Source organism: Argentina silus (assembly GCF_951799395.1).
Source record: "Argentina silus genome assembly, chromosome: 12".
NCBI classification, from domain to species: domain Eukaryota; kingdom Metazoa; phylum Chordata; class Actinopteri; order Argentiniformes; family Argentinidae; genus Argentina; species Argentina silus.
The window spans coordinates 18,554,726-18,568,998 of record NC_139666.1 but is presented as its reverse complement, the minus strand read 5'-3'; the positions used below and the strand labels follow the sequence as shown (position 1 = coordinate 18,568,998).

At 47.0% G+C, this 14,273-nt stretch overlaps 1 protein-coding gene across 3 annotated transcripts in view; it reads left to right on the top strand.

Moving 5' to 3' along the window:
* Window positions 1-14,273, top strand: part of st6gal2a (ST6 beta-galactosamide alpha-2,6-sialyltranferase 2a) — a 31,009-nt gene that overhangs the window by 12,546 nt on the left and 4,190 nt on the right. For all 3 annotated transcript variants that reach the window (XM_083681892.1, XM_083681890.1, XM_083681891.1), the window contains exons 3-6: window positions 77-1,195; window positions 7,062-7,159; window positions 8,276-8,377; window positions 11,923-12,097. In XM_083681892.1, coding sequence (XP_083538018.1) covers window positions 181-1,195; window positions 7,062-7,159; window positions 8,276-8,377; window positions 11,923-12,097 — 1,390 coding nt within the window. In that variant the 5' untranslated portion in view covers window positions 77-180. The remainder of the gene's footprint in view (window positions 1-76; window positions 1,196-7,061; window positions 7,160-8,275; window positions 8,378-11,922; window positions 12,098-14,273) is intronic.

Here is a 14,273-nt window from a genome sequence, read left to right as displayed (position 1 = left end):
GTAAATGAATAATTAAGGGTTAACTTAATAATCTTTATAAGCAAAGAGTTTCACCTTTGACCTCTCTCTTCTCCAGGCCCTCCAGTGACCTCTCCGCTGTGACCTGGCTGCTGGGCTGTGAGTGCGGGCAGACCTGGTGTCTTGAGTGTGTGTGACGTGTGTGTGTCAGAGAGTGAGGTGATGAAGTCCAGTATGAGGCAGTGGCGTAAGCTGGCCCTGGCGGGCATGTTAGCCTGGGCCCTCCTCTTCCTGGCCCTCCTCTCCTACTTCCTGGACGCCCACGTGGACGAGCCCATGACTTCCGCTGGCGCCTCGCTCTCCCAGCACCCCGACACCCGCCGCCTCGCCTCCATCCAGGCCAGCCACCAGCACCGCGCCATCATGGGCTCTAGACCCGAGCCCGCCACCACCCTCACCACCCCCTACCCTAACCCAGACCCAGAGCCAGACCCTACGCCCACCTCCACCACCCAAGAGCCAGGCCTGGAGCTCAGCCAGAGCCCAGACAGTGGCCCCTATGCCCCCTATGCCAGCCAGGAGGGCAGCAGGCAGGATTACCTGGACCCCCAGACCCTGGCTGCCTGGTCCTCTTTCGGCACCGAGAATGTGGGCTCCCACTCTGACCCAGTGACTAGAAACCGCGAGAGAACATCCCAAGCCGATGCCAGTCTGTACCAGAACCGAGCCACGAGCCGCCGGGATGAGGGAGGGGAGGAGGATGAGGATGAGGAGGATGAAGAAGAGGGAGACGTAGAGCAGACCAACAGACGGCGGACCACCGTGGGGCGAGGAGAAGGGCGGGACTCCTCGGAGCTGGAGGAGTACTACTTCTCTAAATTGGCCTCTGTGGTACAGCGACTGTGGCGAGGCAGCGTGTCAGCCGACATGCTGAGCCCCAGGCTACAGCGCGCCATGAGGGACTACCTGAGTGCCAACAAGCACCACGTGGCCTACAAGGGCCACCGGAGGGCAGCCCAGAGCCCCAAGGAGCTACTGTGCCAGCTGAAGGCCCAGGCCAGACTGAGGACGCTAGACGGGTCAGAGCAGCCCTTCTCCTCGCTGGGCTGGGCTCGCTTGGTGCCACACCTGCCACTGGAGCAGCTCTACGCACAGGCAGGCCAGAGGGGCTTCAGGACCTGCGCTGTGGTCACATCTGCTGGAGCTATACTGCACTCAGGCCTGGGCAAGGAGATCGGTGAGTGGGGAGGGGAGAGGAGTTAAAGGGGGTCTGGCAGGTTAATGGGGGAGAGGGCAAGCGGGATTTGGGGTGGAAGGGAGGAAGAGGGGTGAGGAGAAGGGGCAAGACAAGGGATTGGAAAGGAGAGAGGAGGAGGGAGAGCAGGAGAAAAGAGAGCAGGAGAAATGGGGTGGGGAGAGGGGGTTGGGGGCACAAGGGAAGGAAGGGGCAGAGAAAAGGCATACAGGGTTTTGTTTATAATGATGGCTGAGAATTCTGAATCCTCTCATCTGTTAGGAATCCAAAATGGTTTTACCTTTCCAGTACCCTTCTGCTTCAGAGTGTAGTCCATGACTAGAAGAGATTTACTATGACTCCAAGCTATCTGATGGGTATCTGCTATCGTGATCAAACAGCCCCGCTAACCTGTCTGTCTGTCTATTTATTTGTCTGTCTGTTTAAGGCCACGTTTCCAGAGAAAACAAACATGGCCAGCAGAGTCAGAGGAAGCAAACTGAACTCTCTCTCTCTCTCTCTCTCTCCCTCTCTCCCTCTCTCTCTCTGCCATCTGTGTGCTTACCCTGTATGTTCCTTTGGCTGATCCTTGCTTGTACCTCCAGTCCCTCTGTTTGACAATCAGACTCTTACAGCCGTGGACAGGCCTCGTGTTCAAACATCATCCGTCTGCCCTCAGGATGGAGGAGTTGGATTGGAGACAGAAAGTGTCCACTGGACCTGTCTTTGAGAGGTTGTGGGTCTTGGGGTTACTGTGTAGACTGGGACACACAGAGTAGCCATTGCCAGGTTCTATGTTATTGGTGGAGGCTTCATCCAGCCTAGGGGTCTGGCATCATACAGCCATGAGGTTCATAGAGTAGCATGAAGTTGCCTTAAAGGGATATTCAACCTTTTTAAAAAATGTTTCCTGGTTTGTCCCTGACCTTGACTGTAGTTGATTAGCTCCGACAGTTTTCAGTGACATATTTTGCTTCCTTAGATACTGAGTAGACATATTTTGGGTCCCAATAGGGCCCCATTCATTCTGGAAATATGTCCAAAACACCTTGCAGACACTGTAAACCAACTAGAATGAAGACACAAATCCCCCTCTGAAAACTTTGTCTGCATTACATTTTTGAAAAGTCACTCAACTAAGCTGTAATCCACTTAAGCATTTTACCATGACAACACAAAATGCGAAAATGTGTTACAGCGTAACAAAGAGTGGGATTCTGTCATAATATGCCTTGGATTGGAGGGTCAGAGCCTATGTCATCTGCTCATATCTAGACACCCAACCACACAACAACATTGTTTGAAGCTCTGGTCTGTTAAGAGCCAGTATATCTTCCATGAGGGAAGGGAGAAATGGTGGCTGTGGTTGCTGGGCTTGCGTGCTGTCCAAGTGTGAAATACTGCATTGATCCTGGCGGTCTGCGTGAGGGGGGGGAACGAAGGGGTTTTATGCCGTGACATCCACAACATTGATTGAAAAGTCGATTTGTCATGTTGGGTATCGACTTTCCCATTGGCCCTCAGCGTGTTTCAGCAGAGTGAAGTTTTGCTGGAGCTCTGGACCATCTCACAGACACAAAGTAGCAGGCATCTGTCCTAATGGTAGGTTGAACACCCTGTAGGTTGAACACCCTGTAGGTTGAACACCCTGCAACCGTGCAGAAGTCGGCACCGGAAAGAGACTTATTTCCTGTGGAGGAGTGAGTAGATGAGAGAGTAGATGAGAGTATGTTGTTTATTTGAGCTCTTCTGTTGTCTCTTACCACATCCTGAGCGTCTTTTACGTGCATGCGCGTTTGTGTGTGGGTGGGTGTGTGCGTGTGTGGTGTGTGTGTAGTGTGTGTGTGTGTGTGTGTGTGTGTGTGTGTGTGTGTGGTGTTTGTGGGTGTGTGTGTGTGCACAGACTCTCTTAACAGTTGGCGTCTCGTTGGGGCATGGGGAGAGTGTGAACTCAGAGACAGATGGCTCACTTGGAAAAAAAAAAGAAAAAAAAAAGGGACCCCTCTGGTAACCAATCAAGCTACTTCACGTCACACACCTTACTGTACCAGTCGAGGTGTCTTCCAGACCATACTGTAGCTTCATATTAGTTGTTTTAGTCCTCTTTGCTGTGTCCTTCCTATGGAGGCCTAGATAGAGATGTGTATTCTTCCAATGTACCTCAACCATACACATGCTCCTGCAGTCCTAGAAAGAACAGTGATAACACAACCCTGTTTATCAGGACACAAGGATAAGACCAGCCAGTGTTCACTAATAACCAGACACACACCACAAATCCTGACAGGGATGTATTATAAATACTGTATGACTGTACATATTTACTATGCATATATGGATGATTATGGATGCACGTAACATATTCCAGTTGAACAGTGATAATATTATCCTGGCTATTCCCCCCCCCCCCCCCCCACACACACACACACACACACATACTGTAGATACAGCCTGGGCAAACCACACTTTATCTCTCTCCTCTCTGGTTAGACTTGAATTGTTTTGTGTTATTATGACTCCCCTAAAGCCTTTTAAGTGTGCATTAGCCACCAAATAAACACACAATCGTATTTCCAACCCAGGCCAGGCATTAGGCCTGACCCTAGGGAGAATGGATGCAGTGGTGGTGTCGAAGACAGTCTAATTCTCATCTTAAGGAGGAGCTGCACAGTCTATTGGTGAATAGGCTATGTCTGCGTTGTAAAGTCACCAGACACAAGTGCCACCATTATCCTGACGGTGAACAATATAATGTTTTGCTCATCACAGTGTAGAAATAGTAGATTGTTATGGGACTAAGGAGTGGTCGTTCTAGATGAATATCAGCTAATTCACTATTGAACCTCCTCGCAACTTGAGACCAGTTAAACCTTGTTATGTTAATTGTACAAAATTAGTTTCAGCAGGAAATCGAAGCACTTTGATTTATTTAGCAGTGAAGTCAGGATGGTGCAAGATGCACTTGAATCTGTAGTTATTGGACCTCTGTGGTGGGTTGTAATGCTTTGCTGCCATCATGTGGTGAATCAAACAAATAGCATTCCGACTGGCTGTGTCTTGTTGCTCCCCATTTTTTCCATCCTCTCTTTCCCCTCTTGCCTCCTTTCTCTTGCCATCATTCATCCTCTGTTTGACTCAAGGCAATAGACCATATTTACACGTCTCAAAATAGCAGCGTACCAAGGTGGTACGCCCTGCTGGATTCATTGCTCTTATAACCAAGTTGAGATGGTAAACTCACTCCTCAAGTTGCCATCGAATTGCTAGCTTTTTGGTGGTGTGACTGGTTAACATGTGTTCTGGCCCTACAAAGGAAGCAGGCTTGAGACTTGTGAGCTAGTGACTGCAAGCAATACTGTTTGTGGCATTGTGACGCCTGTTACATTGGTGCCGTGACCAGGATCTGCAGTTGCACTGGGGTCGTGGGGTGTCATGAGTTAAGAGGTGTGTGTGTGTGTGTGTGTGTGTGTGTGTGTGTGTGTGTGTGTGTGTGTGTGTGTGTGTGTGTGTGTGTGTGTGTGTGTGTGTGTGTGTGTGTGTGTGTGTGTGTGTGTGTGTGTTAGGTTGAAATAGTAAACTCACTTCTCAAGTTGAAATACCCCCACCCGTGCCATTGAATTGCTAGCTTTTCCATGGCAGAACATCTGGTATTTGGGTGACGGTCATGTGTGCTGGCAATACAGAGGATGAGACGCAAGACTCACGCGAGGAAGCAATACTGTTTGCAGCATGATGCCTGCTGCACTGTTACACTTGACCCTTCTACGCAACATCTCCAAATTGTGTCCATGTAGATACTGTGAATGGATGTCTTCAAGATGTCATGTTTTTATGATACTTAGACAGCTTTCTAATTATGCGTCCAGATGTTTGAAACTGAAACTGTCAGCTTCATCATCAGACTGAACTGAATGGTTCAGATGAGTATAGAATGGCCCTTCTGTTCTTTTTTGTCCTGCCAAAATGAGTTTCCACCGCACTTATTTCTGACATAATTTGTTATGAGCTCCCACAACCCCTGGGTTTTTCCCTTTCAAAAAGAAGACCTTTTTGGGCCATGTCATTAGCATTTGTGTATAAGTTAAAAAGCTGTGTCCTGAATCATTTCTGTTTGCTATTGACTGCAAGAAGCACTGGCTTGAAAACACAGCTCCAGGGTAGTCCAGTAGTACTTTGGAAAAATAATTGGCCTGGCATCTAGCTGAGGACGGAAAGACTCACTTTCAATGTCACTGAGTAGCGAGAGTCCTCAGGGGTAAACAGAAGTGTTGATGTACTGAAGGCCAATTCTCACACATTAACAGTTGAATGATGTCAGTGATGAATGAGGGGTAAGCCTCCCAGTGGGAGATCATCCATTCAAATGTCAGATCAGCCAAACAGGATCGTTCATCCCTGCGTCATACGACTGCTGAAGTTAAAATGTACTGATCGATAAGTGGAGAGGGAGAGATTACACGTGAGCCTCAGTGTAGCCATGACCATCAATCACAACAGGGTTTATAGGGGGGATGCGTGTTTTTGTGTGATGTGTGTCGGATGGACAGACAGTATAAAGGTATGTTGACAGTCTTTGGTATGTGCTGGCCTATCAGTGGCCTCTAGGCAAGGCCCTAGCTCAAAGAGTTGAACGGATGCTTGAACGGTGGCACATGTGCCTGTAAAAGTCCCTTCAGTTACACATAATGACCACTAGAGGCCAGTCTTTCTATTTATTAGGCAATTGAAGCGCCAATATAGAGATGCACAGGTGCACTACTTACAGGTGCACTACTTACAGACCGGGTTCCACTACTTATTTAATCACAAATTAAATAGTCTCAATGACTGGTCATTTATACCATGCGTTTAACACCACTAAGATCAGAGAGCTTAATGTTAACCTGAGAGAGGATCAGCCACGCTAGCGAGGGAAGAGCTCGGCAAAAGCAATGGATCAAGTAGAGGTCGCTCAATTCAGCATCACTCAGAGGCTCTTTAAAGTTTCCACAGGAAGAGAGAGTGTGTGTGTGTGTGCGCGTGTGCGTGTGATTGTGTGTGCGTGTACCTGTGGTTTGTGTATCTGTGTGCATGCGGACAGTGTTTATCTTATCCTGAGGTTGCAAGCCAGGGTACTGTTATCACTGTTCAACAGAAAAATGGTTTGTGCATACATAATCATAAATATATGTATGTGTGTGTCTGGTTTACAGTGAACACTGGCTGGTCTTATCAATGTTCTTTCTAGGACCGTAGGAGTACTTATGGCTGAGGTACATTAGAATAATTTGGTAACAGCGGAGAATTTATTATAGGAAAAACAGCGTTTTTCAATGCAATGTTCCAGCAACTCATGAATCCATATCTCTCTCTGTGCCTCCATAGGAAGCATGAACAACGTGTGTGTGTGTGTGTGTGTGTGTGTGTGTGTGTGGTATATGTTTCTGTGTGCTATAGACAGTGGTTAGTCCTGTCATTCAAATTACCCAGAGGCACCCCTCAGACTGCTGATTATGAAGAATCCTGGCTAGACCAATCAGGGTCCACCATGAAAGTAAACGCTTGTGCTGAAGACAGACTAATGAATGTCATTTAGGTGCTAAGCGCCTGATTTATTGGTTTTCAGTTTTTTAAGTGGCCCTCAATACTTGACTGCCAAAACGATTATGAAAACAAAGCAGTCCTCAAAGGATGGGGGGGTGAATGCAAAAAGGCTTTGAGGAGGTTGTCTGAATGACTAAGCTGCTTCACTGGGAAGTGTCAGAACTGAAGTTTGGGTTTGGTTGTTGTTTCTTTCTTCATGCTACTCCGAGTCTCATTGACTAAACGTTTTTTTTTCCTATTCCTCTCCAGTGACGTTGTTGTTGTTGTTGTCTGTCATTTCCCTTAGATTCCCATGATGCAGTTCTGCGGTTCAATGCGGCACCTACGGGGGGTTATGAAAGAGACGTTGGAAATAAGACCACCATTCGCGTCATCAACTCACAGGTGGGTGTGTGTGTGGGTGTGCGTGCGTGGGTGTGTGTGTGGGTGTGTGTGGGTGTGTGTGTGTGTGTGGTAGTAGTAGAAATGTACAGAAAGGGAATAGATGAATAATACATGTTGACAATTATGTGCACATGTTTGGGTGTTGTCCACGAACATGCGGCATACTTAAGAGAGTGCTTTTGAATATGAATGAGTCCTCCTCTGCTATGGGCCGTGATTGATCGTCACTAGCTTTGACAATGGGGCATTCTGAAAAGCAGACAATGACCAGTGTTATGGTTGAGAGAGCATCTCGACTTATGTTCCCATTTTCACTATTGCCACAAAGAGTAATAGAGTTATCAACTTAACAATCACACCCATTACACAACATATCCTACTGTAGTACTCCTCTGCCCTGGTCCTCCACCAGGCTTTCGTTCCAGCCCACTACTAACACACCTGATTTCAACGCAAATGACGCGCAACAAATCTGAAAATTGTGACAAGAAAACAATGCTTTACGTTTTTAATTTTGTGATGGATTGTGGTGGTTTCTGCCCTGGGCTGAGAAATATAGTTCCCAAAACGACAAATGTTGTCAAGGGAATGTGATACACAGATCTACTGCAGTCAAGGAATATCATAATAGGTGATTTAACCGTAACATTGTTGTTATTAAATGACGGCTTTGAACGCCTCTCGACCAATCACAATGCTAGTTTTCATTTACCCGTTCAACCAACCGGCAAGCCCTTGAAATAAGTTGTTGGTACTGGACTGGAACAAATGCTCCCCTTGGTGAAAATGCACTTTAAAACTTGAAACCCACACACAATGTGAGTGCCCAGATCAAGGACTTCAGAACACACACTTCAGAACTGTCACTCCAACAGTCCACAAACACACACACAGCCCACTCTGGAGAAGTGGCTGTCACGTGTGTGTGTGCATACGTGTGTGAGTGTGTGTGTGTGTGTGTGCATGCGCGTGCATGTGTGTGTGGTTTTGCGTCAAAATTGATCTTGGTAGCAAAATTGATCTTGGTAGCAAAATTGATCTTGGTAGCAAAATTGTGAGTAGACCTTACCTTACCGTATGTTTCCCTGTGTAATCTGTGACTTCTGTCCTTTACAGATCCTGGCCAATCCCAAACACCGCTTCAACAGCAGTTCTCTCTACAAGAATGTGACTCTGGTGGCCTGGGACCCTGCACCTTACGCTGTCAACCTGCACAAGGTGTGTTGCTGTGTACACACACGTGCCACACACACACACACACACACACACACACACTCTTCACCCCAGGTGTATCGCAATAACTAAATGTAAATGTGTTGCACAAGCCTGATACCGAGGTCATGTTGAATGGCTGTATAATATGGCAAGGTTATGTTTGCAATTGTAATGTGCCCTGGGATAGAGCAGGGCCATGTGGGGAGAAGTTATACTGCTTCTGCTGCACAAGGCTGGTTGCTCTGTCACACACAAACTCACCCCACCCTCGCTTGTCAGAGATCAACTTTATATATGTCGCTCTCCTCCCTCTCTCGCTTTCTCCCACTACTTATTCTCTCTCTCTCCAATCCTTCTCATCAATCTCCTCCTTCCCCTAGTGCCTCTTCCCTCTCTCCTCATTCTTTCCTCCTCTCTCTCTCTCTCTTTCTCGTCCTTCTCTTCCTATATACTGTATTTCCTCTCTTCTTCCTGTCCTTGATATGTCATCCTTGATATGTCATCCTTGATATGTCATCCTTGAGCTACACCTCAGATGTGCAGCATGTATGTTTTCACTCAGGATGCCATTGCTATTTTATTTGTTTATTTATTTACAAGTGGGTGGTTACCCCCCCCTATTTCTCTCTCTCTCTCTCTCTCTCTTTCTCTCCCCTCTTACTCTCCCCTCTTTCTTTCCCTTTCTTTCTCTCTCTCTCCCCTCTTTCTCTCTCTTTCTCTCCCCTCTTCCTCTCTTTCCCCCCTTTCTTTCCTTTTATCTCTCTCCCCGCTTTTCTCTCTCTGTCTCTCCCTCTCCCCTCTTTCTCTCTTTTTTTTACTCTCTCTCTCTTTTGCTCTCTTTCCCTCTCTCCCCTCTTTCTCTCTCCATATCTCTCTCATTTCATAGCTCTTGCATCAGGTCGGGTAGAGCACCAATCAGTCCCCCCTCCCTCCTCCACCTTCCTCCATCCCCACCCCATCCCATCCCTCATGGGCCGTAATCACTCTGAATGAAAGAATGATAGAGTTGGCAGAGGCCGGAAGGTTAACTAATCTAGGATTGCATTTGGAAATTGAACCCCACCACCTCTACCTCCACGGCCGTATTGATTTGAATTATTATTCCTTTTTCTGTGATGTCATAGTTTCTGGAGACAATCAGTTATTTTCATTATGTTCAAATGAAATGGTGAGCGTAGGCACCGCTAGGTGGTCTGAGTGTAACAATAGCCTGTTCCTCTGTGCTGGAGGGTGGGAGGTGGGGGGTGGGGGGTGGGGACGTCAGGAGGACCACTTCTCCTCCTTAAGAGCCCCTCCTCCATGAGGGAACCGCAGAACAAGGCTTCCAACAGTCCTACTCTGCGAGCCACAGAAACAAACACATACTCCTTTTGAATCACGGATCTTAAACCTGAGTTTCCTGAAAGCTTCATAACACCATGACCGTCTTTGGTCCATTAGCATTAGTCCATTATACAATGAACTGAAGAAGATCTGTGTGCTAGGAAGGGCTCTGGGTTGAGAGGTGAGTCTCTCTGAGTCTCTAGCCAGTGGTACACTGTAGGAGTGTGAGACACCATATGGCCCTGGTGGCAGGCTGCTAACCTGTTGACTAGAGATGGCCTGAAATGCTGGATCAGGATTCGGAGATGGGGGGGGGGGGGGCGGGGGGTAGGGGGGGGATAATATTTACCGATCTGATGCTATGACACAAACTGTAGTTAAAAACTTGCTAAACACGTGAGTCGTCGATTGAGACGAGCTGAGACGACACGCGAGTGACAACAATAACAACCATGTCTGGAACGACTTCCGCGCTTGAGACATACACCAGAGAAACTGCTCGTCCCTACTGTTGACTATAGCATCCTCCACCGCTGCCCTCGCCTCGCCTGGCCTCTCAGTCTGAAAGCTGCCAGACAGCCTTGACGCCCTGTGGCCACTTCATTAAAACAACAGCTAATTTAATGAACGCTTATCAGAGTGGCTTGATTTAGTTATTCATTCATATTGCTGTACAGTCAGCAATCTTTTTTTTTTTTATTATGCCTAGTATGATGGAAAACAACAGCCAGCAAAGTGAGTGAGTGAGTGAGTCTCAAAATGTTAACTTAATGCGTTAATGTTCTTTGCATGCTTTTTTTGTTACAATACCAATTTGCCGTCCATGGACATGTTTTCTGTCTCCTGAGTCCGCCAACCATGACTCACAATTACACCCCACGCTGTGCTCCACTTGATGTAATCTTTGTCACATTACATACGTGACCCACCACAAGGCATTTGAGCAAGAAAATGCAACATAGCTGACATGATTTTTAAATGGCCTAGAGTGAATACTGCAGCAGTCCATTTGAATGAGGAAATTCTATCAGCTATCATCATGAAGCTTTACAGCAGGGCTCACTGCAAGACACGTGTGTGGATTCCTCTGAAGGAGTATTTCTGAATTCTCTTGGGTTTGACATGTTGTTTGAAAGGCTCATCAATTGAATTGATCAGTGAAGTGTGTGTGTGTGTGTGCGCGTGTGTGTTTAAATGCTGTTATTGTGAGGTGTCGAGTGGGTAGGTGGGTGTTAGAGGAGGCTGCTTTGAGTTGTGTTGGATGTTTTCTATGATCGTTTTGAATATTGGTCACATCATAGCCTCTTTGAAACCAGGCTTTCCTAGTTCGGAAAGCCTGGGGTAAATCCTTTGCAGAAAATAGCTACAAAGGGGTGGAAACCTGTTTTGAAATGAGTGGCACCCTGCGACACCTCAAACCAATGAAGTACAGAATTCAGTTTCTCCTGCATTCTTCCGTGTTCTTCAATGTTGCAAGCTAGCATAGGCAACAACTCTGCAAAATAGTCCTACCCAGTCAGAAAAGACGACGCACATAGCAACTAAGCAATGATTCTACGGGCATGTGGGCAGAGGGTTCTTGGAATGTAACATCCAATGAAATTGCTAGCACATTCTCCCATCGCTCTGTCCAGTTCAATCCAAGCCAGATCGGATTATCTCAAATTCTCCAGACCACTAAAGGATTTGGGAGAACAATGTGATTTGGAGGTATGGCTACGTAAGATTAGTCACATCCAAAAAGAGCAGAGAGCCTATTGAATGTCTCTATGACTGGAGGGTCAGTATGAGCACTACTCTCGCTCCCTGTACGACACACTGACTCAGACCCTGTCTGCTCTCTGTCTCTTCTCTCTCTTTGTGACGGGAGACTGGAGAGGGCAGGAAGCAAGAGAAAGAAAGAGAGTGTGGGGTGGTAGAGAGAGGGAAAAGGAAGAAAGAGGGGTGTCTTGTCTATCGTGTGTGTGTGTGTGTGTGTGTGTGTGTGTGTGTGAGTGAGAGAGAGAGATTAGTTGAGTGATGGAGGTTGAGTTCTGCGTCTTGTCGAATCATTCCTACTGAGTGAGGAATGTTCTGAACTCCCTGCATAACAGCTGTGACAAATATATTGGAATTGAAATGTATGGAATACCTTATCTGCTGTAGCATTTTGCAACGTGCGTCCTTCTCTCTCCTTGCCAGCCCAGTCTACAACATTCTCTCTCTCTCTCCCCTCCCTCTCTCAGTGGTATGCCAGTCCAGACTATAACCTGTTCAGCCCGTACGTAGACCACCGGCGGCTCCATCCAGCCCAGCCCTTCTACATCCTCCACCCCAGCTACGTGTGGCAGCTGTGGGACCTGATCCAGGGCAACACCCAGGAGACCATCCAGCCCAACCCCCCCTCCTCGGGATTCATAGGTGAGAGCAACACCCACACACACACACACACACACACAGACTCACAAACTGTGTATACGCATGTACACACACGCACAATTCTCTAGTTTGTGTGTGTGACTGACATTACTGCTCTCTTACATTATTTCTATCTCAAGTGTGTGTTCTGATGCACACACACCCAGACACACACACATGCACCCACTCCTCTGTGTTGAGGGGAAGCAATGGAAAATCTTTTGATCCTGTCTCTCCAGCGGTGGTCCCAGGTTGCCTCTGCAAGGCACATTAAATTGGGTGCTTTATGCTCTGTGGGAATTATCAACATAGCCCCTCCACACCTCTCCCCAGCCTGTCAACCAACACCTCAAGCAGCTGTCCCCTTCACTGCTCATAGGACACACACACACACACGCACGCACACACACTCTCCACACACACACGCTCACACACAATCACTCTTACACTCTCAAACACACACACGATCACACTCTTACACACACACACTTGCACACACACTCACATACACGCGCATGCACGCACACACACACACACACACACACACACACACACACACACACACACACACACACTCTCACACTCACTCACACTAGTGTGTTTAAGACATACATGACATGCTATACATGTTATACTGTATGTACATAAGTGTGTTTATATAACAGCATTGGACATTGTAATTCATGAAATTCAAGTCAGTGCCAGAGTTGCAGTCATGTACTGTGTTGTGTAAGATAATGAGCACAGGGGCGGCTTGTCCTTATTGCACTGAAGTGTACTGGGTATTATTAATTAGCATAGCATTGCGGAGCCACGCACACACGTGTTCTGAAGTATATCGGACATCGCCATCAGAACACTGTGCCGTTAGTGTAAGGGTCTGGTTGCCATGGCTATTGACGGTGGCCGGGGGGGCAATAGCCCATGCTGTGTAGTTTCCTGTTCTTTTTAAAGACTGTTATTATGACCACAAGAGGAGTAGGAGCAGGACAACAATGGAAATATGTCCTTTCTTTTGTATTGTTTGTACTGTAATCAAGCTATGTAAATTAGGAGTGTTTATCTCATGCTACACTCCTGGTGGCTCCACACCCCTGGTTTACCGCTGCTGGGGTTTTTGCACTGCCTGCTACAAGCTTGTTGAGTAACGTAGTTGGATCTATTGTAGATTGATTTATTGTTATATGAAGGATTGTTTTTGTGTTGTTTGTGTGTATTAGCATGCTAAGTGTTTTGTTGGTGTTTTCCGAGCTGTGTTCCATAGGAAATAGACTGCATGATTGCAAAGGCTTTCTTCTGTTTGTCACCACTGAGCACAGCCCAGTGCGGTACGGAGACTGATGTGTTCAACCATAGTGGTGCTGTAATTTTTCTGGTGTGGGAGGCTGCCAGGTGAATTCAGGTGTGGTGTGAAAAGTTGTGTGTTTAGATGATATGGTGTGTTGTCATGTTTTGTGTGTTTGCAGTGCTGTACTGTATGTGAAACCTTGAAGCTGAACACCACGTCACACCCTGTATGCATTGTAATAACTTAGTAGACAAGAGAAAAAAAACAACATTCAGAGACACACAGCGTTTCATAATGCTTTCTTTGTACAGGTAGGGATTAGGCGATGGCAGGGGTATGGTGTGTATGGGTATGGACATCACACTTCAGTTCATGAGTTCAAAGTTCATTCTCCTGTTCAAAGTCAATGAGACGATCGTGAGCATCATCCATGCAGTTCACCAGTAGAAAAAAGTCTCAATCCAGAATCAGAGTCACTTCCACCCACCACTACCAGCTGTACCTGCTTCACAGCTGTAGTAAATAGCCTCGGTTGTCAAATCAGTCTTTTTACAGTCTAGTCCGGAGCATGTTGCACTTTATCGGTCACCAACCTACCCAGTCGTCACAGTCAGAAGAGAACAGAGGCTGGTTGGGTCAGGAGGAGAGGGACAGGTGACGGGTGACATACACAATTCCACTTGAGCAGATGGAGAGGCAATGAGGTTGCAAATGGAGAAGGATGGTATTTATTTACACATACACTAAGACAAGCCGACTGAAAACAGGCACTAGAGCAGAGGAGGATGGAATGCAGCTTGTGTACACACACACACACACACACACACACACACACAAACACATACTCACTGGCATGCGGCGCACAAGCTCTCTATCATGTACACACACTCC